The 21,720-nt window shown below is 37.7% G+C and overlaps 1 protein-coding gene across 1 annotated transcript in view; it reads left to right on the top strand.

Moving 5' to 3' along the window:
• The first annotated feature begins 240 nt into the window (after nucleotides 1-240).
• LOC128655954 (cytochrome P450 2K4) overlaps nucleotides 241-21,720 on the top strand; it is a 74,870-nt gene continuing 53,390 nt past the window's right edge. The window contains exons 1-2 of the mRNA XM_053709564.1: nucleotides 241-494; nucleotides 21,275-21,437. Coding sequence (XP_053565539.1) covers nucleotides 309-494; nucleotides 21,275-21,437 — 349 coding nt within the window. The 5' untranslated portion in view covers nucleotides 241-308. The remainder of the gene's footprint in view (nucleotides 495-21,274; nucleotides 21,438-21,720) is intronic.

Genomic DNA, 21,720 nt, shown 5'->3' on the forward strand with positions numbered 1-21,720 from the left:
TATATATATGTACAGTATATATTATTTATTTATGTACATATGGATAGAGATAGAGTGATGGAGAGAGTAGCCCACATAGGAGTGAAATAGTTAATATTTTGTGCAAACTTGACCATTATAAAAATAAACAAAACACATCTTCATGGGAACATTCTGTAATACATTATAGTGCATTCATCTAGTGAATGATTTACTTTTTGGATGGCATTATGAAGAACATGTGGAATCAAGAAGAGATAAACTGAAGTAAATTCATTGCTAGATTTGAAACCATTTGAAAATTTAAAAGAATTCAGAGAACTTCCAGTATGGAATTGTCATATTCTGTAACAGTATATGGCGTTCTAGCATTTGTTATTCTATATATTATATACGCTTCTAAAAAGTGGACTCAAACCCTGGGCAAAAAAAATCCCCCAGGACCTTTCTGTTTGCCAGTGATTGGAAATCTGCACATGATAGATCTTAAGAGACCTAGCCGTGATTTTATTAAGGTAAATACTAACTGTATTCATATTGCAGGTATATGTATATAATGGTCTATGTAAAGATTTTCCCAAATATGTTTTTACAACTAGTTGGGTGCTCAATTCCTCTTAAGGGGGATAAAGTCAAACTTAACAAGAATAGAAATGAAACCTTATTTCAACATAAGACCAAACATTTTTATTACAAAATTCTGCTCTGTGCATTTTCTGATTTTTATTTTTAAATATCCCTTTTTTTCTTTTCTTTTCTTTTTTTCTTTTCTTTTAAGTAATCTAATTTTGAGACATTTATATTCTAAGGAACTGTAGTACTTCCAATACTTGATATATTTAAATATTTTTTTTAACATATAGCTCAAGAATTTTTTTATATCATGCTGCATTGAAATATTTTTATTTGGTGTAAGACCCTCATGATCAAAAAACTCTCCAACATGGGGGCTCATTCACAAACCTTTAGACAAACAGATCCATCAGTTTTCAACAAAAAAAAAATCACCATTACAGTGTATGGAGATTTTTGTAGATAACTGATTTAATACATTTTTCTAAAATATTATGATCAAGCTCATGGAGAGGAATCACGCAGAACCTTTTTTGTTGTTATTACATTGTAACACAGGTGTTTCTCCTTCACACCCAAAACCCTCTATAATTAGGTAAACAGGTATCAAGCTAAAATTAGCCCTTAAAGGGACACTACACCCAAAAATTTTCTTTCATGATTCAGATAGAGAATACAATTTTAAGCAATATTCCAATTTATTTCTATTACCTAAATTGTTTAATTCTTTAGATATCCTTTGTTGAAAAAATAGCAATGCACATGGCTGAGCCAATCACACGAGGAGTTTGTGTGCAGCTACCAATCAGCAGCTACTGAGCATGCTTGTCAGCATGGAATATTAAGAGAATGAAGCAAATTAGATAATAGAAGTAAATTAGAAAGCTGTTTAAAATTGCATGCTCTTTCTAAATCATGAAAGAAAAAAATTGGGTTTCACGACCCTTTAAGGCTCTTATGTACCAATATAGGCTTTGCATTAGTTGCTTCAATTACTTAATTTGCATTTTATTTTAAATGGTTATAGCATTTCACTTTTCTGTTTGTAGTGCAGATTTATTTTTTATTTTTTTATTGCAAACTGTAACTTATTTTCTTTAAAATGCCGGTATATAATAGTAAAGGAAAGGTATATTATATATTATTATATTAAAACATACATAGTGTAATTATAATAACATTGGCACAGTTTATTTCAGAACAAACATTTGCATTACTAACACAAACAAAAAGAAAAAAAACTAGACTCTTCAAATGTTTGTTTGAAATCCTTAATTTACAGCAATGCTTTTCAGACTCATGTAGAAACATTACTGCAATATTCTTGTATTTGCAAAAATGCATCTGAATAAAGTATAATAGCAATCAAAGCATGGGTGATTATCAGATATGAATGCTTCTTTTTATAATTCTTCTAAAAAGTATTTTTGCACAGAATTATAATGTACAGCTGTTACATTTCAGTCTTATACCTTTCCCAAAGACATTCTGGGATGGGTAAGCTTGTGGGTTAGTCTGGGAGATCTGGGTAAGATTCATAGCACATTGACAAAGAGTAGGGTGAGGGTAAATGGGTTTGGAAGGAGCTGGACAAGAGAAAGCATTAGGGGGTTGATAAGTAATCTTTAGCAAACCAGGAGTTTTTTAAGGTTACTTGCAAGTTGCAGGAAACACAGCAAGCAGAGTTTCAAAACATTTTAGTCCTGCAAAATGCAAGATATTGTGAGCTTATCTGTAGCTTTGTATGTTTTAGATTGAAATTATTTTTATTGAATGTTTTAACAGGTTCATTACAATTGACAAATATACATTACATCTAAAAACATTGTAATATGTTGATCACACAGGACCAAATTATCTGCTTGTCCATCCTCTTACACCATCAGAGGGGTTTATACCACCAAACCTTTTCTCTTTACGTTAGCAATCATACCCCAATAGGAGGTTAACAGAATTGTGTAATGAGTTGTAACAGAAATAACAACAACAAAAAATATACATAACCTAAAACCAAAAACGATGTCATCAATTTGTATAAAGAGTTATCCACAACGTCTTGTGTGTTTGTTTGCTACATAATACAAAAGAGCACGGCTTGCACCCAACTCTTAATGTGTATGGCTAATGCTAATACTCCAAAAGGGTTTGCCTTTAACTGCTTCTCCACTGTCGTACCACAAATCTACTTACACTCATCTAAGTTAGTTTCATATGTTATCTCCTTGAAGTATCCAATAGAACCAAATTCTACTAAAGGACTCCGTAGTATTCTGTATGTGGGCTGCGGACTCATACATTGAATATATATGTTTTATTTTACCTACAATTTCTTGCCACTCCGGTCCCTGTCTTCCAGTATTTAGCAATACTTGTTCTAGTGATGGTACAAAGAATTCTGACAAAACGTGTTAATGGGGGAGTTTAATCCTGGAATTCTCTCATCATCATGTAGTAAAGCTTGTTCTCTGGTAAGAACAATCTTTTCGTTTAAAACTTTAATTAATATTGCTGACAATTTAGTCCATATAGTCCTAACAATTGGGCACTCCCACCACATATGTAGGTATGTACCAAAAGCTTTGTACCCTCTGTAGCACGAACTCGAACCCCCACTGGGTATGTGTAATGTTTTTATAGGTGTGAAATACCAACGTAAAGTAGTCTTTATAATGTTTTTTCTTAGATCTGCACTAAGTAAACCTTTACAGGATTGGTAGAGAGTTCTTTCCCACACGTTCGAGTTTTCTGATCTAGCTAAATCATTTTCCCACTTACAAATAACCGTGGATTTCGTGTTGTTTTTTGCAGCTTGAATACTTAGATATATGAGTGTTATAGTCTTTATATCAGATGATTTGTAAATACGTTCTAGTGTTGTTATGGGTTGCATTATTGCATCCCCCAGATAGTTTTTAAAAGCTGAGTTTATCTGCAAGTATAAGAACCAATGCAAGGGCATATCTTCTAGTCTAAGTTGCAGCTGATTATATGTTAAATGAGTCTTATTAGAGATAAAATCTGCCACTCTATAAAGTCCATTGTTTTCCCATTTATCTATCTATCTATCTATCTATCTATCTATCTATCTATCTATCTATCAGAGATCTACATTCTTTTAGAATAATACATTTCAGTGGTATCATGGAAGATCTATTTGGCAGTAGTTTGTACTTTTTAGTCAGTGATGCCCATAACTGTCTTGAATTATCTGTTATCCCTAACCTAACTCCTCTGCCCACCCCTGCCTCACCCCAAATAATTTCCTCTGGAGACTCATAGCCTCCCAACTGAGTTTGCTGACTAGGCCAAATCACGCTATCGCCCTTCTACTCAATAGGAAGAACTGAGCCAGCCTTGCAGCATAGTAGTAGTCCCACAGGTTTGGGAGACCTACACCTCCTAGTTGCCTATGTCGAGTCAGGAGCTGAAAGGAGATTCTACCTTGTTTGTTACCTCTTAGAAATCTGTGTAAAGCTGATTGAAGCAAATCAATATCTTGTTTATGGAGTTTGATAGTTAATGTTCTAAACAGATACATCAACCTTGGAAGTACGTTAATTTTTATAGAAGATAATCTGCCATACCATGAAAAATGTACTTTCTCCCATTTAACTATATCTGCTCTAATCTTTTGACACAGTGGAGTATAGTTTGCCTTATATAAAAGTGTAGAATGAGTAGTTAACTGTACCCCCAAGTACTGGATTGACTGTTTAGCCCACTTGAAATCAAAATTTGTCTCAATGATTTTTGTTGTTATTTTGGGCAATGCAATCGGCAGAGCCTCGCATTTGTCACTGTTAATCTTATAACCCAATATAGCTGAAAAGACCTCAAAGGTTGCGTAAACATTGGGAAGCTAAATCAACGGTCTTTTCAAAGTTAGTAGAACGTCGTCTGCAAATAGAGTAATTTTATGGTGACAGGGCCCTGATTCTAAGCCTGTTTTGTCTGGGTAGTTACGAATCGTAATTGCCAACGGTTCGAGCTTTGTATGTTTTAAAGGGACATGAAATATTATTTTTTTGTTTCAGGGTTCAGCATACAATTTTAAACTACTTTCAAATTTACTTCTATTATCTAATTAGTTTTTTTTCCCTTACAAGCCTTTTTGAAAAGCATACCTTGGTAGGTTCATGAGTTGCTGTTTGGTGGAAGCACATATATGCCTTGTGTTATTGGCTCATCCATGTGAATTGCTCTTTTTTTCATCAAAGGATATCAAGTGAATGATGCAAATTAGATAAAATATGCAAATTTAGAAGTTTTTTACAAATTGTATGTTCTCTAAATCATGAAAGAACATTTTGGGTTTCATGCCTCTTTAAAGTTTGAACTCTCTTTAATTCTTATGCTACATGAGATACATGTGGCATATTCAATATGACTAGAATAAAATAAAAGATTTAAGCATTATTTTATTCCTATGTATATTAACAAGGCAAGGAGAAAAATCTCTGCTGCTTTCTTGTGATTTAAATTCAAATTCAGTTATATATTCTCATTCACAAGCACAGAATCCAGAAAATATACAACTGAAATATTACGCCTACCTCTGGACATTGCTTTTGACAAAATCAATATTATAATATAGTGTGTGATATAAAACCAAGCAGTGAGTCTGAAGATATATAGCTTCAAAGTTACGTTTGTGTTGATTTAACATACATAGTAGAAAACAGATGACATTGGATTTTGTGAGTAGATGACTGTTTTAATACCAGAACATATAGGACGTATTTTTATTACTAGAATTAAATACATTTTATATTCTATTGCATGGTATGTTTAAATGATTTTTATTGACAAAAGGTACATTGAAATATACACGATAAAGGCACATTTCTTACATCAACATTAAAGTGACAATTCGCTAGAACGGCAACTTTCAATAATCAATGACCAAATTTTTTTTAAGACAAAGTTTTGAGGGTTAGATAAGAGAAGTGGTGAATCACACCAGGGTAGACCTGGGTGAAGGTATTCATGAAGAGGAGTAGGATGAGGAGGGGGTTGGGGAGTGGGGTAGGGCTTAGGGAAAGAGGTTTAAAAGGAAAGGGTACACGGTTTTATCCCATCTGGTTTAATGTGAAATTTGAGTTGGAGGATTATAATTATGTCATGAAGGTTTCAAGTACGGGGTGATATAAGATTGTTACCGCTAGGGAAAAGTTGTGGAATAAGCCTAATAAGTATGTTCTTGAGAGCCCTGCTCCCATATAAACTGAATGTTAGTTATCGTGTCTTGCTTACCTAGATAACAATAATGCATCTTTTCTAGTGTGAGAATATGGCTTACTTCACATTGCCATTGGGCGACCGTGGGTACCTCTTGTGTTTTCCACAATCGGGGAATCAACCTCTTAGCACACGATAACATTAATAAAAGTAGTTTTTTGCGATAGATACATGTGAGCTTAGGGATGTGGCTGAGAAGAATGATTTGTGGAGATAGCGTAATGTTAGTGCCCAAGATATTAGATATGTGTCTCTCTATTTGGTTCCAAAAGTTATTTAGGAGGGGGCAAGACCACCAAATATGGATGATGGTACCCTCTTCTCCACATCTCCTCCAGCAACTGGAGGAGGCGGTAGGGTATATAACTTTCAAGCGTTGTGGGGTTAAATACCACCGAGCTAATATTTTGTAATTGAGTTCAGAAATGGTCAAGGACATGGAAAAGGAATGTGTGTGGCGGAAGCATCGTCTCCAAGTTTCAGCGTCTAGGTCAATGAGGAGCTCGTCTGTCCATCTCTTTAAGTATGTTGGTTTTTTCTCAGGGAATGAGCCTCTGAGGATTTTGTATATCAAGGATAGATGCGCCTTACTTATTTTTGGGTTGACACATAGCTGTTCGAAAGCAGTTAAGGGTCTCAGAATCATATCTTTATGGGGACTATGTGTGACAGCGTGTCTAATCTTTAAATAAGAGTACCAACAATGAAAGGGTGATCCTAGCTCTTCATTAAGCGTGGTTCTGTCTTTCACACCTGAGGGGGTGGTTATTAAGTAGATAGGTAAGGCCGTAAGGATTTTGTTGGCAGGGATATGCATAAAGCGGCTATGTTTGAGAAATAAGTGGTATTGAAGTAGAGGGGTTAAGGGAGATATAATTGTGGATACACCTTTTGTATGTGTTAGTATATCGTCCCATATAGCCAAGGTGGTTTTAGTGTAATCATTGAGTTGTATGATATGCGGTCTAGAGTCTTTGGGTATCCAAGGCAAGTCTCTCATATGGTCAACTCGTGATAAATAGCTTTCTATTTGTATCCAGATCTTTGAGGGGTTGGCATGATTCCATGCCACAACTCTGGCCAGATGTGCAGCTTTGTAGTAGTTAAGTAAATTAGGTACACCCAACCCTCCATCTTCCTTGCTCAAGTACATAGTGTGTTGGGCTATTCTGGGTCGTTTGTATGACCAAATAAAGGAGTTAATCAATTTTTGCTGTTTACGGAGAAAGGGTTTCGGTATGGCCATGGGTAGGGTTTGAAAAAGATATAAATATTTAGGTAGTATCATCATTTTCACTGTGCTTATCCGTCCAAGCCAAGATAGATGTCCTTGCCTATGCCAGTTTTCTAATAAGGTTTTAATGTTATTTTGAAGGTTAATGAAATTGTCAGGAAATAGTTTATGTATATCTTTGGGGATCGTTAAGCCTAGGTATTTGAGTTTGTCGACTAATAGAAATTTTGTGTGTTGTGTTATACTGAGGATGTCTTGAGGAGTCAAGTTAAGTAGCATTATGCCCGACTTCTCCATGTTAATGGTGAAGTTGGAAATTTGTTTGTAGTCGTCTAGTATTCGTATGAGGGCCGGTAGGGAAGTAGTTGGGGACTTCAATGTGAAGATCACGTCGTCCGCAAACAAGAGGCATTTTTGGGTTATGTCTCCAAACTTGAGGCCCTGAATTTGATGGCAATTTCTGATTTGTAATGCTAATACTTCGACTGTGAGGGCAAATAATAGGGGTGAAAGTGGGCAGCCCTGACGAGTTCCGTTGGAAATGGGGAAAGATTGAGAAATAGTGTTATTTACTTTAACTTTTGCACTCGGATTGCGGTAGAGTGCCTGTATTCTATTGACGAACAACTCGGAGAAGCCGAATTTTGACAGTGTGGACCACATAAATTGCCAGTCCACCCTGTCAAATGCTTTCTCAGCATCTGTAGATAGTAGGGTAAGTGGTGAACGGTCGTTATGTGCGCATTGCAGTGAGTGGAGCAGTCTGGTTGTATTGTCCTTGGCTTCCCTTCCTTTAATGAAGCCCACCTGGTCAGGATGGATAATATCAGGTAATATCAGATTCAAGCGATTGGCTAAAATTTTAGCGTATATTTTCATGTCTATATTTATAAGTGAGATAGGTCTATAATTGCTAACCGAATCTGTCGATTTGCCTGGCTTAGGAATAACTGTGATCATAGCTTCTAGAAGGGAGCCAGGGAAAATTACACCATGATCAATATCAGTATAGAGCGATAAGAGATGTGGGTTAAGCTGTTGTTGTAAAAGTTGGTAAAATTTCGTTGTGAAACCGTCAGGGCCTGGGGCTTTTCCGCTCGGTAATGATTTTATGACCGAGCCAATGTCTTGAAGGGTGATGGGGGAATCTAGAAATTGTCTGTTTTCCTCCGTAATAGTAGGTATATCAATAGTAGCTAGGTACGAATTTAAGAGTTCCTTCTTATTTTGGGATGGGTTATCTGCAATATTGTATAGCTTCTTATAATAAGAAACAAATGAGTTAACAATGCCTTCATTAGCATGAATGGCTTCACCGATAGGTCGTCGGATTGTTCTAATGAAATTGGAGAGTCTCTGTTTTTTAAGGGATCTAGCAAGTAGACGTCCAGCCTTGTTGCTTTCTACAAAAAATTTAGATTTTGTGGTCAGTGCTCTCATATGGGCTTTTTGAACTAGAAATCTATTAAGGGCCTCTCTTGCTGCAGTCATATTATCGAGTTTAGAAGAAGAAGATGGGTCTAACTTAAGTGCGGCTTCACAGGTCGTCAGATCATTAGTTAAGGAGGTGAATTGGGCAGTATGTAGTTTGCGCTGTGTTGCGTTATGTTTTATTATGACCCCCCTTATGTAACATTTATAGGCCTCCCAATTGTTTGCGGACGACGTGTCCTCTGGTCTATTTAGGGCAAAGAATTCATCTGAGAATTTTTTAAGGTCGTCAACTATAGCTTGGTCAGTTAGTAGGTGGTCATTGAGTTTCCAGTTGTATGTAGTGTTAGGTTTACTAGCCCACTTGAAGCAAGTAGAAACCATACTGTGGTCGGACCAAGAAGTATGAGTTATTTTTGAGCTAACTAGGCCTGAGAGGAGAGTTTGATCACATAAAATGTAATCAAGTCTGGAGTATGTGTGCTGTGGGTGTGAAAAGAAAGTGTAATCCTTCATATCAGTGTGTACTATTCTCCAAGTATCAAACAAATTAATAGCTCGTAAGGCCATACAGTTGGATTTAAGGGTATTATTGCGCAGATATGATTTCCCACTCGATGTGTCTAGAACTGGATTCATAGGGAAATTAAAATCTCCACCAACGATAATCGGGCCTTTGGCTGTATCTAGTATTAAGTTGGTTAGATGTTTAAAGAAATGGGGGGTGGGTCTATTTGGGGCATAGATATTTACCAGGGTAATAGGAGCGCCATAGCACAATCCAGCCAAAATTAAGATTCTACCCTCGCTGTCTGAATATTTTTGTATTAACTCGAAGGGGAAGTTGCGTCTAAATGAAATACTGACTCCATTTTTTCTATGTGTACCTGAGCTACAGAAGTGTTGATCGAAATATCTCTTGGATAGGACTGGCTCGTGATTTTTCTTAAAATGTGTCTCTTGGGTCATTATGATGTCAATTTTACGTTTGTGAAAATCGTGAAACGCAATAGAGCGTTTTTCTGCTGATAGGAAACCTTTAACATTTTGTGTGGCTATGCGTAGAGACTCTGCACTGTGGCGTGCGGGAAGAGTTGTCATAGTAACTGGTGTATGCGATTTTGGAACAAACCTAAAGAGAGAAACCAGATGGGATGTTGGGGGAAGGGGTTAGTTAAGGGGACCTGTTGAGGTGGGAAGAGAGAGTTGGTATTGGTGGAGTGAGTAACCAGGAGGGAACAAATATAGCAGGAAGGGATGAAAAGGGGGTAATAGTAATAAAAACAATATTAAAGCAAATAACAGTGATTAGAACATCATTAATTCTGTTAGCAGTAAAATAGAATATAATTCCTGAGAAAACGTAGATATGAATGTATAGTGGAGTTGTGATTTAAAATTTCGTTTTGGGAGCTATTGTTACAGGCCGGGTGTCAGTGCAATCAAAGGTAACATATTTATTATTTAGCGAGATGTAGTACTTGTTCAGCTGTGAGGAATATCTGGGTTGTGGAAATTGTCTGATTCGAGACCTGTTACTAATTTTTAGGGTGTTATACATAGTGATGATAAGATGGCCCTAAGAGTGTCATATGATAATGACTGAGCAGCTGTACAATGTGTTATTATGCCTTTTTATATAGGTCAAAGATTCGGGTCTTTTTGGATAATCATTGAAGACCATAGCTTCAAAGTAGATAGTTTGATTAAGACCTTGACTACAACAGGGTATGCCGCCTCCTTTGTCTATAGGTCTGTATTTATAGCTATAGAAAATTTGTATATGGAATGTGTAATCTGTATGTTGTGTAATATTGTCAAAGCAAAATCAACTTTAAACGACAGCAATGAGTTAAACTCAATATAAAATCTAACAAAACATTAAATAAAAGGAATATAATGTCCTCATAACATGTCTGAGATATAGGCTCCATCATATATAGCTCAGTGCCTTTCTCTATCCCCCTTGGGCATATATAAAAGGTGGATAAATGTCCTGGGTTCAGGCACAGATACTTCTTGTATACTTGGGAGAATGTGGGGAGCATTTCAACAGTAAGAAAATAACATATACATAAAACCTGTGAAAAGAACATATGGTTATCTATAGATCTATAACTGAAGATCATTACAAAAAGGATATTGAGAGGTTCATCTTCAACGCTCGGGATCGGCTATAAAGGACAAGCAAGGGAAATAAACAAGTAGTGTTAGAATAACATGATAAGGTTACTCATCTGACAGAGTCCGTGTCCATGGTATCAGTAATGTCCATGCTAGTGGAGGAGATTTGTCTTCTTTTATTCTGACTGGGGATGGAGTCTGGACCTGGTCTTCTTTGAGGCAAAGAGTTGGGAAGTCTGTGTTGTAGCTTGTGAGGGGAGTGAGGAATGTTCTCATCCGGTGTGGAGATATTCAGGATGTTGCAAAATCTACCAATGTCAGAAGGTGAAGAGCACTCTGTTTTTTTCCCATTTTTCATGACGATAACAGATGTAGGAAAGCCCCACCTATAAGGGATGTGAAGTGTACGAAGGTGTGATGTCAAGGGCTGGAAGTCTCGTCTCTTTTGTAGTGTCCTGAGGGATAAATCCTGGTAAATTTGTACTTTATGGTCCTGAAAGTGAATAACTTGTCTTTTCCTGGCAGCATTATATATCTCCTCTTTTTGTCTATAGTTCTGAAAATGTACTACAATGTCTCTTGGAGGAGAGTCTTCAGGAGGTTTTGGTCGGAGTGCCCTGTGAGCTCTATCTAAAGGGATTTCTGAATGCTCCGAAAGATTGTCTCCTAATATGACAGTAAATAGAGCCTGAAGATATTCTCGGATATCATTGGTTAAGACTGATTCTGGTATCCCCCTAAATCGGAGATTCCCTCTTCTGGTACGATTTTCCAAATCGTCAATTTTGTCTTCCAATTCTGTGATGTGTTGGATTTGCCGTACCTGGTTAGTTGAGAGATTTGCCAGTTTTTGCGCTACCACATACTCATGCTCTTCTAGGGTGTCCACCCTGTGGCTAAGATCGTTGATTTCTTTTTTCAAGTCAGCACATTCGTTTTTGATACATGTTTTGACCTGTTCGATTAGGGCTGCTATGGCTTTGTAGGTTATTGGTGTGTCATCATCTTGAGTCAGATTTGTGGTTGCAGTGTCATTAGTTATAGATGAGCCATTATCTTGATCTTCTTCGATGGAAGCCATCTGGGGTTCCAATGATTTGGCTGTGGGTACTTGGTCTGTTTGATAAAAAAAGCGTGTACTGCGCCTTGATTAGTTTGTGATGATTTTTGTGGTTTATCTTGGCGGGTGTTCTTCCTTTGCGACATGGTATTGGAGGTTGGTGGTAGGCTTTTACAATCTTCCTTAAAAATCCCAATGCACAGTATCTCCTAGGGAATATACCCACACAGGGTGTTAGCGGTAAAAAAGGAACTGGTTATGACCTGTCACAATTGCGCTTGGTGGGAAACGGAGCAGGGGTATGTGCTGCGACTTGCTGTAAGAGATGTAATAATCCTGGTATTTGGTGACAGCAGTGATCTGTTTTGTAGCCCCTATGAGAGGATGTGTATACTCAGCTTTTAAAGCGCTTTGTGTAATCCTTTTTATTTTCTATGATCTGGGTAGAGAGTCCGTGTAGGACAGGGTAAGGCAGCTAGTAAATTGCAAAATCATGCAAGCAGTTTCACAAATAAAGATTCTCTTGCGTGGATGTACCTGTTTCAAGGATAATAGTAGCGTAAATTAAGTTGAGCTGATGACCGGACAGGTTTTGGTAGTGGGTCTGCACTTCAACAGTTGGTACAATATTGCTCCCTGTAGCTTGAGCACACAGAAAAGAAATTTGCATATATATTTAAAGTGCGTCATTGATTTTGTCTTGCAATCCAGATACAGATCTAACTCTTTTTGGTCCTAAAATTAGTAATATCCCAAAGTACAGAAGTAATGGGTGCTTAATATAAAAGTGCGTTGTATGAGCGGTTCCCAGTTTATCTGCGGTGGCATGTGAGCAGATGGATTAGGCCCTATTCAGCAGTGGTGTGGGTCTGGTGGTGGGATAAACCGCTGAGTCGTCTGTACATACATTTGTAAAATGAGTGCTCGTCTGGAGTAATAATAGGCCCGGGTCAGTGTGTATAGCGATAACGCCTTACCGGCTATTGTTAAGCTGGATCCGGTCTTGACAGATTGCGTAGTCAGTGATGTTGATACAGCCGGTGTCTTTAGGCATCTTGGTCTTAAGCGCCTTCTTTATCAGCTGCGTGTAAGGCTCCGGCACTTGCAGAGTTCCGCATTGAAACCCCCATGAGTGGTAGTGCCGCGGTGTTTGCTGCAGTGAGCGCCGTAGGCCAGTCGAGATTCTCCGGTCTCGTGCTAGATTAAGAGCTGATTTTTCAAGGATGGCTTCTTGGTTACTTATTACATCTGTAAATCATTAAAGGATCACCATAAGTGTGGATATGATCGCTTTTTTAGTGAAAACACCCGGCCCGTGCACAGAGCTTCACTGAAGTGCGGCCATTATGGTCGGCTGCTCGCTCCGCCCCCCCTCTATTGCATGGTATATGGATCTGGAGTTTATATTGGATTATTCTGATCTTGTATCTCATATTACATTGTTTTCAGCTAAGAACAGCTACAATATAATGGCCACTACTCACCATATTATTGTATTTCCTCAGGAGTCTGAAGCTCTTTTCAAAACCATTCTCCTCTTTCAATACTTTAAAGGGACATGAAACCCCAACATTTTCTTTCATGATTTAGGTAGAACATTCAATTTTAAACAATTTTCCAGTTTATTTCTAATATCAAATTTTCTTCATTCTCTTGGTATAGTTTGTTGAAGGTGCAGCAATGCACTACTGGTTTCTAACTGAACACATGGGTGAGCCAATGGCAATCGGTATACAAATGCAGCCACCGATCAGCAGCTAGAACCTAGGTTCATTGCTGCACCAGAGCTTACCTAGATAAACCATCCAGCAAAGGATAACAAGAGAAGGAAGGCAATTAAATAATAGAAGTCAATTGGAAAGGTGTTTAAAATCACATGTTCTTACTGAATAATGAAAAAAAAATTGGATTTCATGTCCCTTTAACGGTGCTAGATGGTGAAGCTCTACCTCTTTATATTGGGCATCGCCATCTTAGAGGTGAGGTATTCTCCCAACCTGTGACAGAAACAGTGAACATTCACAGATCAGTCATGTTGTCAGAATTTTGGCAGATGTATAATTTGCTTGGGGTTAGCATGCGTGATACAGCCTGTGAGTTTTACAGTCTTTGAACAGTTACACAACATATATATATATAAAGCAATTATATAGAGCATTACAGCTAGGGTTGCCAACATGCTGCAAGGTTTGCAGAGAGTGACATGAATATTGGGCCGCTGCTCCACAAACCTGTCTGCCTGCTCTGATGTACGGACAGAGATCGCCACAATTCAACCCGATCGAGTGTGATCGGGTTGATTGACACCCCCCCTGCTGGCGGACGATTGCCCGCGAACCTGCAGGGGGCGGCGTTGCACCAGCAGCACACAAGAGCTGCTGGTGCAATGCTGAATATGGAGAGCGTATTGCTCTCCGCATTCAGCGATGTCTGTTGGACCTGATCCGCAATGTCGGATCAGGTCCGACAGACTTTTAATAAATAGGTCTCCATGCATGCCATTTTAAACAATTTTCCAATTTATTTATATGATCACATTTGCTTCATTCTTTTGGTATGCTTTGCTGAAGAGAATACCTAGATTTTCTCAGGAGCAGTAATGCCCTGCTGGGCGCTAGCAGGTGATTGGTGGCTATGCACCTTTGTCTCTTGTCATTGGCTTGCCAGATGTGGTCAGCTAGCTCCTTGTAGTACATTCCTGCTCCTAAGCCTACCTATGTTTAATCTTCAACAAAAAATAACAAGAGAATGAAGCAAAAATTCATAATAGAAGTAATCAGGAAAATTGTTTAAAATCAAATCACTCCATCTGAACCATGAAAGTTTAATCTTGACTTTACTTTACTTTCAAGTAGTCTTAACTGCTTTATCTCAAGAGGTTAAAGGGATGGTCAACACCAGAATTTTCGTTGTTTAAAAAGATAGATAATCCCTTTATTACCCATTCCCCAGTTTTGAATAACCAACATGGTTATAATAATATACTTTTTACCTCTGTATTTAACTTGTATGTATGCCTCTGCAAACTGCACCCTTATTTCAGTTCTTTTGACAGACTTGCATTTTAACCAATCAGTGCTGACTCGTAGGCAATTTCACATGCGTGAGCTCAATGTTGTCTATATGACACACATGAACTAGCACACTCTAGTGGTGAAAAACTGTCAAAATGCATTAAGAATAGAGGCGGTCTTTTAGTATAAGAAATTAGCATATGGGAGGCGGGGCGAGCCGTGCAGGAACATGACTGCACTGTAAAAGAGCTCCGTAGCCTTTCTCCTTCAACTGGCACCTAAAGACTGATGACTCGACTCATCACTTATGTAGACGGTAAATGAGCAAACCAGAACATGGATAGCTTCATTTTGTGTGATGCAATAACTTGCAAACTGACAACATCCCCCAAGAACCTGGGACAATAAGACCAGAGCAGACTCCATCTTGACAGCTCAATCTGTTTCGACTAAGCCACATGCTTACAACTGCTGGCTGAAATTTACCGATAACTACATCACATACCTTCCCTGGTAAACCATTTTTACACATCCCGGTTTGCAGACAGGGCATAAGTAGTTATACAGGCGTTGCTCCTCCGATGTGATCAGATGCATCAAAAAGTTTAAGCAGACATACATGGTCGCACTGCCACACTGATGCATCGAGAGGTTTAGACAAATAACGCCCAAATGAAACAGCAGCATTAACACTTGCCTATAACTCCATACGGCTCACACTTGATGCAAGGCACCGGAACAAACCGGCTCATGTTAATTATTTGTAGAACCTGCTAATGAATGTTTATAAATCTAATAACCCGGTGGCTGCTCAGCTGCAATATTTGTGGCACATATTTTACAAAATAATTTGCTTCCTCCTTTCTTAGTACACAGATCTTTGTTATCCCATAAAACAAGCTATTAATTAGTCATATCACACTGTATCCTGATTTGACCACTACCTTTGGTCTTTCTTATCTTCACAGTCTCTGCACATGGCAACAAGGAGATTCTCCAGAACACATAAGACGCCAATAAATAAAAAATCGCCCTTAGTCAGCTCTTTTTTTCAAGCCCTCACAAAAGACCCCATCTAGCCAACTAGATATACCTGATAAATCTAACAAAATGGAGTCTCAACTTGCCACAAGCATTGCTCCATTACCACAAGACCAACTTTCTCAAATCCAACAAAACATAGCATCCCTACCTTCCAAGAGTAACATAGCGGACTTAAAACATTTATTAAAAATGAGATCTCCTCTCTAAGAAAGGATATGTCTGACATGACTTCTAAAATTGAATACCTAGAGGAAGGACATGAACACCTAGAAGCCAAGGTTAGCGACAACACCCAATGTCTAAACTGCCATGACTCCATTATCCAATCACTACAGATAAAGGTGGAAGACCTAGATAACCGCAGTCGACGCAGTAACTTGCGTATCAGAGGAATACCCAAGGACATCACTCAAGACATCTTAGTTGGCTACCATTCCAGGGACACACACTCCAGGTCTATCAAGACCTCAGTCCAGCTACAATTGAAAGGAGATGCAATCATCGCTTTATTACATCCCTTCTGCAGGAACATAATATAAAGTACAGCTGGGGTTTTCCTTTTAGCCTTCTTGTGCATAAGGATGGCAAAACCATAACTTACAGGGGACCAGAGGATCTAGATACTCTATCCAAAAGTCTCAACATCACCTTTCATTCTCAAGAAATGCCGAATCGGGATAATACACAAGATTTCCCACCAAAAGACCAGAGATCAAAGTGGACCAAAGTTCCCAGAAGATACACGAAGGACTCTGTACCCAAATGATTACCACATAACCATCTAATAAGTGACTTCACAATACAAGACCCAAAACATGGGTAAGTCAGGTTGTATACATTCTTTTTAATGTAGATACTGTGGACTTGATACAGTGTATTAGCTCTTAGTTATGTGTCTGGGGAGACTCCAGATCTCATCTGACACTCCTAATAGGAAGAATAAGTAAGCTTACAGAGACTCTCTTTAATTACTTATCCTGCCATGTTGAACTCTTAAAGTTACAGTGTAATGTTTTCTTCCTTTTTCTTTCATTTATAAATGCTTGTACACTTTTTGTTTAAGGCGCCTACCTCCAATGCCTAATTACCCTAGCTAATTAGACCTCACATAGGTCATTACACCCTATTAGGGGAGCTATTATGGAGAAGTATACGCTAGCATCATTGTATTGCCTGTTTATGTTAGTTTGTATTACCTCGCCATGTTAGGCAATTATGTAACCTACCAATTAAGTTAGTTAAGTTATCTCGGTTGATAAATGTTGTTTATTTAAGTATTTGTTACCTATGCCAATGAAGGGAAAACGCTTCCTCAACAACTTATTTTTCTTACAAATGTTACTGTTTATCTTTTACTTGTTAAATCACACCCTTAATTCCTACTGTACTAACCAATTGTTATTATAACACACGCCAACCTACCTGATTATAATGACTCTTATAAAGATACTGAATTAGTATATGCCATTGACAACTACCCTATGCTCACACTACTAATTATTTATTGATAGTGTATTGATAGTGTAGTGTTGGTTTAATTGTAACTTAGGTTAGGATTTTTATTTTACAGGTAATTTTGTATTTCTTTTAGCTAGGTAGTTATTAAATAGTTAATAACTATTTAATAACTATTCTACCTAGTTAAAATAAATACAAAGTTACCTGTAAAATAAATATAAATCCTAAAATAGCTACAATGTAATTATTAATTACATTGTAGCTATCTTAGGGTTTATTTTACAGGTAAGTATTTATTTTTAAATAGGAATAATTTAGTTAATGATAGTGTAGTGTTAGGTGTAATTGTAACTTAGGTTAGTTTTTATTTTACAGGTACATTTGTCTTTATTTTAACTAGGTAGCTATTAAATAGTTAATAACTATTTAATAGCTATTGTACCTAGTTAAAATAAATTTAAATTTGCCTGTAAAATAAAAATAAATCCTAAAATAGCTACAATATAATTATTAGTAATATTGTAGCTATATTAGGGTTTATTTTATTTTTATTTTACAGGTAAATTTGTCTTTATTTTAACTAGGTAGCTATTAAATAGTTATTAACTATTTAATAGCTATTGTACCTAGTTAAAATAAATTTAAATTTGCCTGTAAAATAAAAATAAATCCTAAAATAGCTACAATATAATTATTAGCAATATTGTAGCTATATTACGGTTTATTTTATTTTTATCTTACAGGTAAATTTGTCTTTATTTTAACTAGGTAGCTATTAAATAGTTATTAACTATTTAATAGCTATTGTACCTAGTTAAAATAAATTTAAATTTGCCTGTACTGGATCGGCACAGGCACGGGTACGGGATCGGCAGGATAGGGGTTAATATATTTATTATAGGTGGCGGCGGTATAGGGGGGCAAGATAGGGGTTTATAGGTATTATGTAGGTGGTGGCGGGGTCCGGGAGCGGCGGTTTAGGGGTTAATCAGTTTATTAGAGTGTCGGTGGGCTCTGGGAGCGGCGGTTTAGGGGTTAATCAGTTTATTATAGTTGCGGCGGGGTCCGGGAGTGGCGGTTTAGGGGGTAGTACATTTATTTAGTTTTGGCGGTGTAGGGGGGCAGATTAGGGGTGTTTAGACTCAGGGTACATGTTAGGGTGTTAGGTGTACACACTTCCCATAGGAATCAATGGGATGTCGGGCAGCAGCGAACATGAACCTTCGCTATGGTCAGACTCCCATTGATTCCTATGGGATCCGCCACCTCCAGGGTGGCGGATTGAAAACCAGGTACGCTGGGCCGGAAAAGTGCCAAGCATACCTGATAGTTTTTTGATAACTAGCAAAAGTAGTCAGATTGTGCCGAACTTGTGTTCGGAACATCTGGAGTGACGTAAGAATCGATCTGTGTCGGACTGAGTCCGGCGGATCGAAGATTACGTCACTATATTCTACTTTTGCCGGTGTGTAGGGCTTGATAACTTAGGCGAATCAGGAATTCCAGCGTATTTGAGGTTGACGGCTTGATAACTAGGGGCCTTTGTGTTTGGTTTCAATATATTATGGGCTAGATAAAGAGTGGAGTGCTAATGCGGCCTCGTGTTCACATTGCATGGAAGCTTTGGGTTCAAGATAGCGTGCTTCCATAGACTCCAATGGGAGCCTCATTCTCATGCTGATTGTCATAGCAGAGAAACCTAGTGCAGCGAAGGGGGCAAGTCGAGCAACAACAGGCAGCGAAGGTTAAATATATATGTATATGATTATATAAATATATATATGTATGTGTTTATTTGTGTATATACACATAAATATAAATGTATATGAACATATACATATATACAGTATGTATGTGATTATATGTGTATATACACATATTATCACATAAATATATACGTACATAAACATATATATTTACAGTATATTCACAGTCCCCATAGACTGCAATGTAAAAGCACTTTTCAGTGCAATTTTTTTTCTAACATCCCACATCCGCACACTTTAACCCCTTAACATTGCTTTGTGCAGTTATTTAAAAAAATAAAAAAATAAAGATGCTACTTTTTTTTATATATATATAAAGGAAACTTACACTTAATTTTGGGGGCAATTGATCTGATTCTCTGATTAATGAACTCGAATGCAAAGTGAAACAGCGAGTTTGCGGTAGCATTAACTAGCCACTTGCAATGGCTGGTTATTTATCTTGCGGATGCACGATAAATTAGCACTTCATTTGTAATCAAAACCTTCATCTATGTATACACAGTGACAATATGTATTTGTTCCCAGCATCTCCTCACAAATTTGCACACCATTCCACAATTAATATTCACATGCACAAATTTAAGAGTACGCCAGTCTGTGTAAATTTAGGGAATTAAATTATTTACTTTACATATGAGGATTTTGGTAGGGTTATCCCACCCTGGAACGGGTATATGGTGTAGGTAAAGGGAGAGTTAAGAGGAAGAATAATGTAGCATCATATAAAATATATAGGGGGCGCCCTTGGGCAGATCAGATTAATAGATAATGAAATAGCAGTAAAATGCTGTAAAATAATAAAACCAAAACCAAAACTCGGAGTATCAGTGTTACAAAGCAAAAAGCTCAAAATACAATGACAGTTAACAACTGACTATATAACATATAAATGTTCAAGTACCATATGTCAAAGGGAATGGTTATATAAATGTAACCCAAAAGGAGACAGTAATTCCCGGTCCAGGCAGCTATCTGTGGTGGGATCCAAGGCTGAGCTCCAAAGTCGGCAATCTGCGGAAGATACAAAGGAACAGAAGCGCCACATGACCTAGAACTGTATGTTCTCTTGTAAGATGGTAAATGAGAAAAATACACTCACATTTGATGAAGCTCCCCTTTGGTGCAAGTGGAGCAGGCTGGAATCTAACAGTCACCCAGCAGACTGACCTCCAGTGAGGCTCGAACAAGCAACGCATTTCTCAGTCAACCGGTTACTGTTTCATCAGGCTTTATCTAAAGATGAATCTTAATGATTAAGCCTGATGAAACAGTCACCGGTTGACTGAGAAACGCATTGCTTGTTTTTATCTGTTTTAATAAAGTAAGTTGTTACACTTACTTCCTGCCTATATACCATTTATTTCTCTGTTGCACACCTGGAATTTGGTGTTATCTCACTGGGATATCACTGCTGGAGTTCAAACCACACCAGAGGTCAGTCTGCTGGGTGACTGTTAGATTCCAGCCTGTTCCATTTGCACCAAAGGGATGCTTCATCAAATGTGAGTGTATTTTTCTCATTTAACATCTTACAAGAGTACATACAGTGCTAGGCCATGTGGTGTTTCTGTTCCTTTGTATCTAATGTAGCATCATGCTTGTGGTTGGGTGCTAGTGGGTACATGGCCGGATTCACAGGCACAAAAATCTGAAGCACCCCCTCCCCCTGGGCTCCCCCTCACGATGAGCCGGCGACTATAAATTAGATGGCTGTCGGCAGGTGCAAACAGCACCCTGTATGTTTGGTGGTTATCTTTGTTAAGGCCACCAAAAGGATTGTGGATGCTCAGGGGAATCCAGATGCTGTGCATGTGTTATACTTTGGGATAATTTATCTGCAGTTTTAGGGTCTGGACAGTAGCCTTTTTGGTAAATTCTGGTTTAGAATGATGGGTAAGCATCTGTTAAGTAAAAATTCAAAACAATCACAATCTGTATGTTGAACTCTATTTTCAGCACTCATTGGGCGGCTTCAGACCACATTTACATGTTAGACATACAGTATAACTTAGGGACATGTTCCAAACTCTAGTTCAAATCCACACCTTTAACCACCTGAAAAAATAGTTTACTTATTATTGTATAACTACAGATGTCTTAAAGGGTATCCAAAGTCATCCAATAATGGCTGAACCCTTCTTTTTTTTTAACAGTACTCTACTATAAACAATAAGGCAAAGCATTTTAAGTTTCAAAAGTAGGCTTGACTTTGTTTTGGAATTACATTCCTCACAATAATGGAGCTTGAGCCTTAGTATCTTCTTGCAATGTTTCTATTTGTTTATCTTTCTTTTAAGATCATCAATATACCTTAGCTATAAACAACCACTGTTTTTTTATTTTTTTCCAGCTGTCAAAAAAATATGGTACGGTGTTCCGTGTTCAGATGGGATACCAAAAAATAGTGGTATTGTGTGGATATGAAACAGTGACAAGTGCTCTTGTGGACCATGCAGATGATTTTGCAGAAAGGGCATTTGTCCCTATATTTGAAGATGTCAACCAAGGATATGGTATATTTAAAATATTACTAAGACTAGATTACTTAGTCTATAGAGACAACAAAAAACATTGACAAATTATACATAACATATAATGTAAATTAGGCAGATTTTCTGGCCATTTTCAGAAGCTGAGTAAGTAGCCAAATAGGAGAAAGAGGAGTTGCTTCTTTGTGACTTGTGTAACATATTTCCCTCTTAGTTAGTTTACTCCAGAGGCTGTAGTGGTGCAGCCATGCTGTACGTACTGGTGCAGCTTTCTTGTAAATATATAGTAAAAGGTTTTTCTGTGCAA

The sequence above is a fragment of the Bombina bombina genome, chromosome 4 (genome assembly GCF_027579735.1).
Source record: "Bombina bombina isolate aBomBom1 chromosome 4, aBomBom1.pri, whole genome shotgun sequence".
NCBI lineage: Eukaryota > Metazoa > Chordata > Amphibia > Anura > Bombinatoridae > Bombina > Bombina bombina.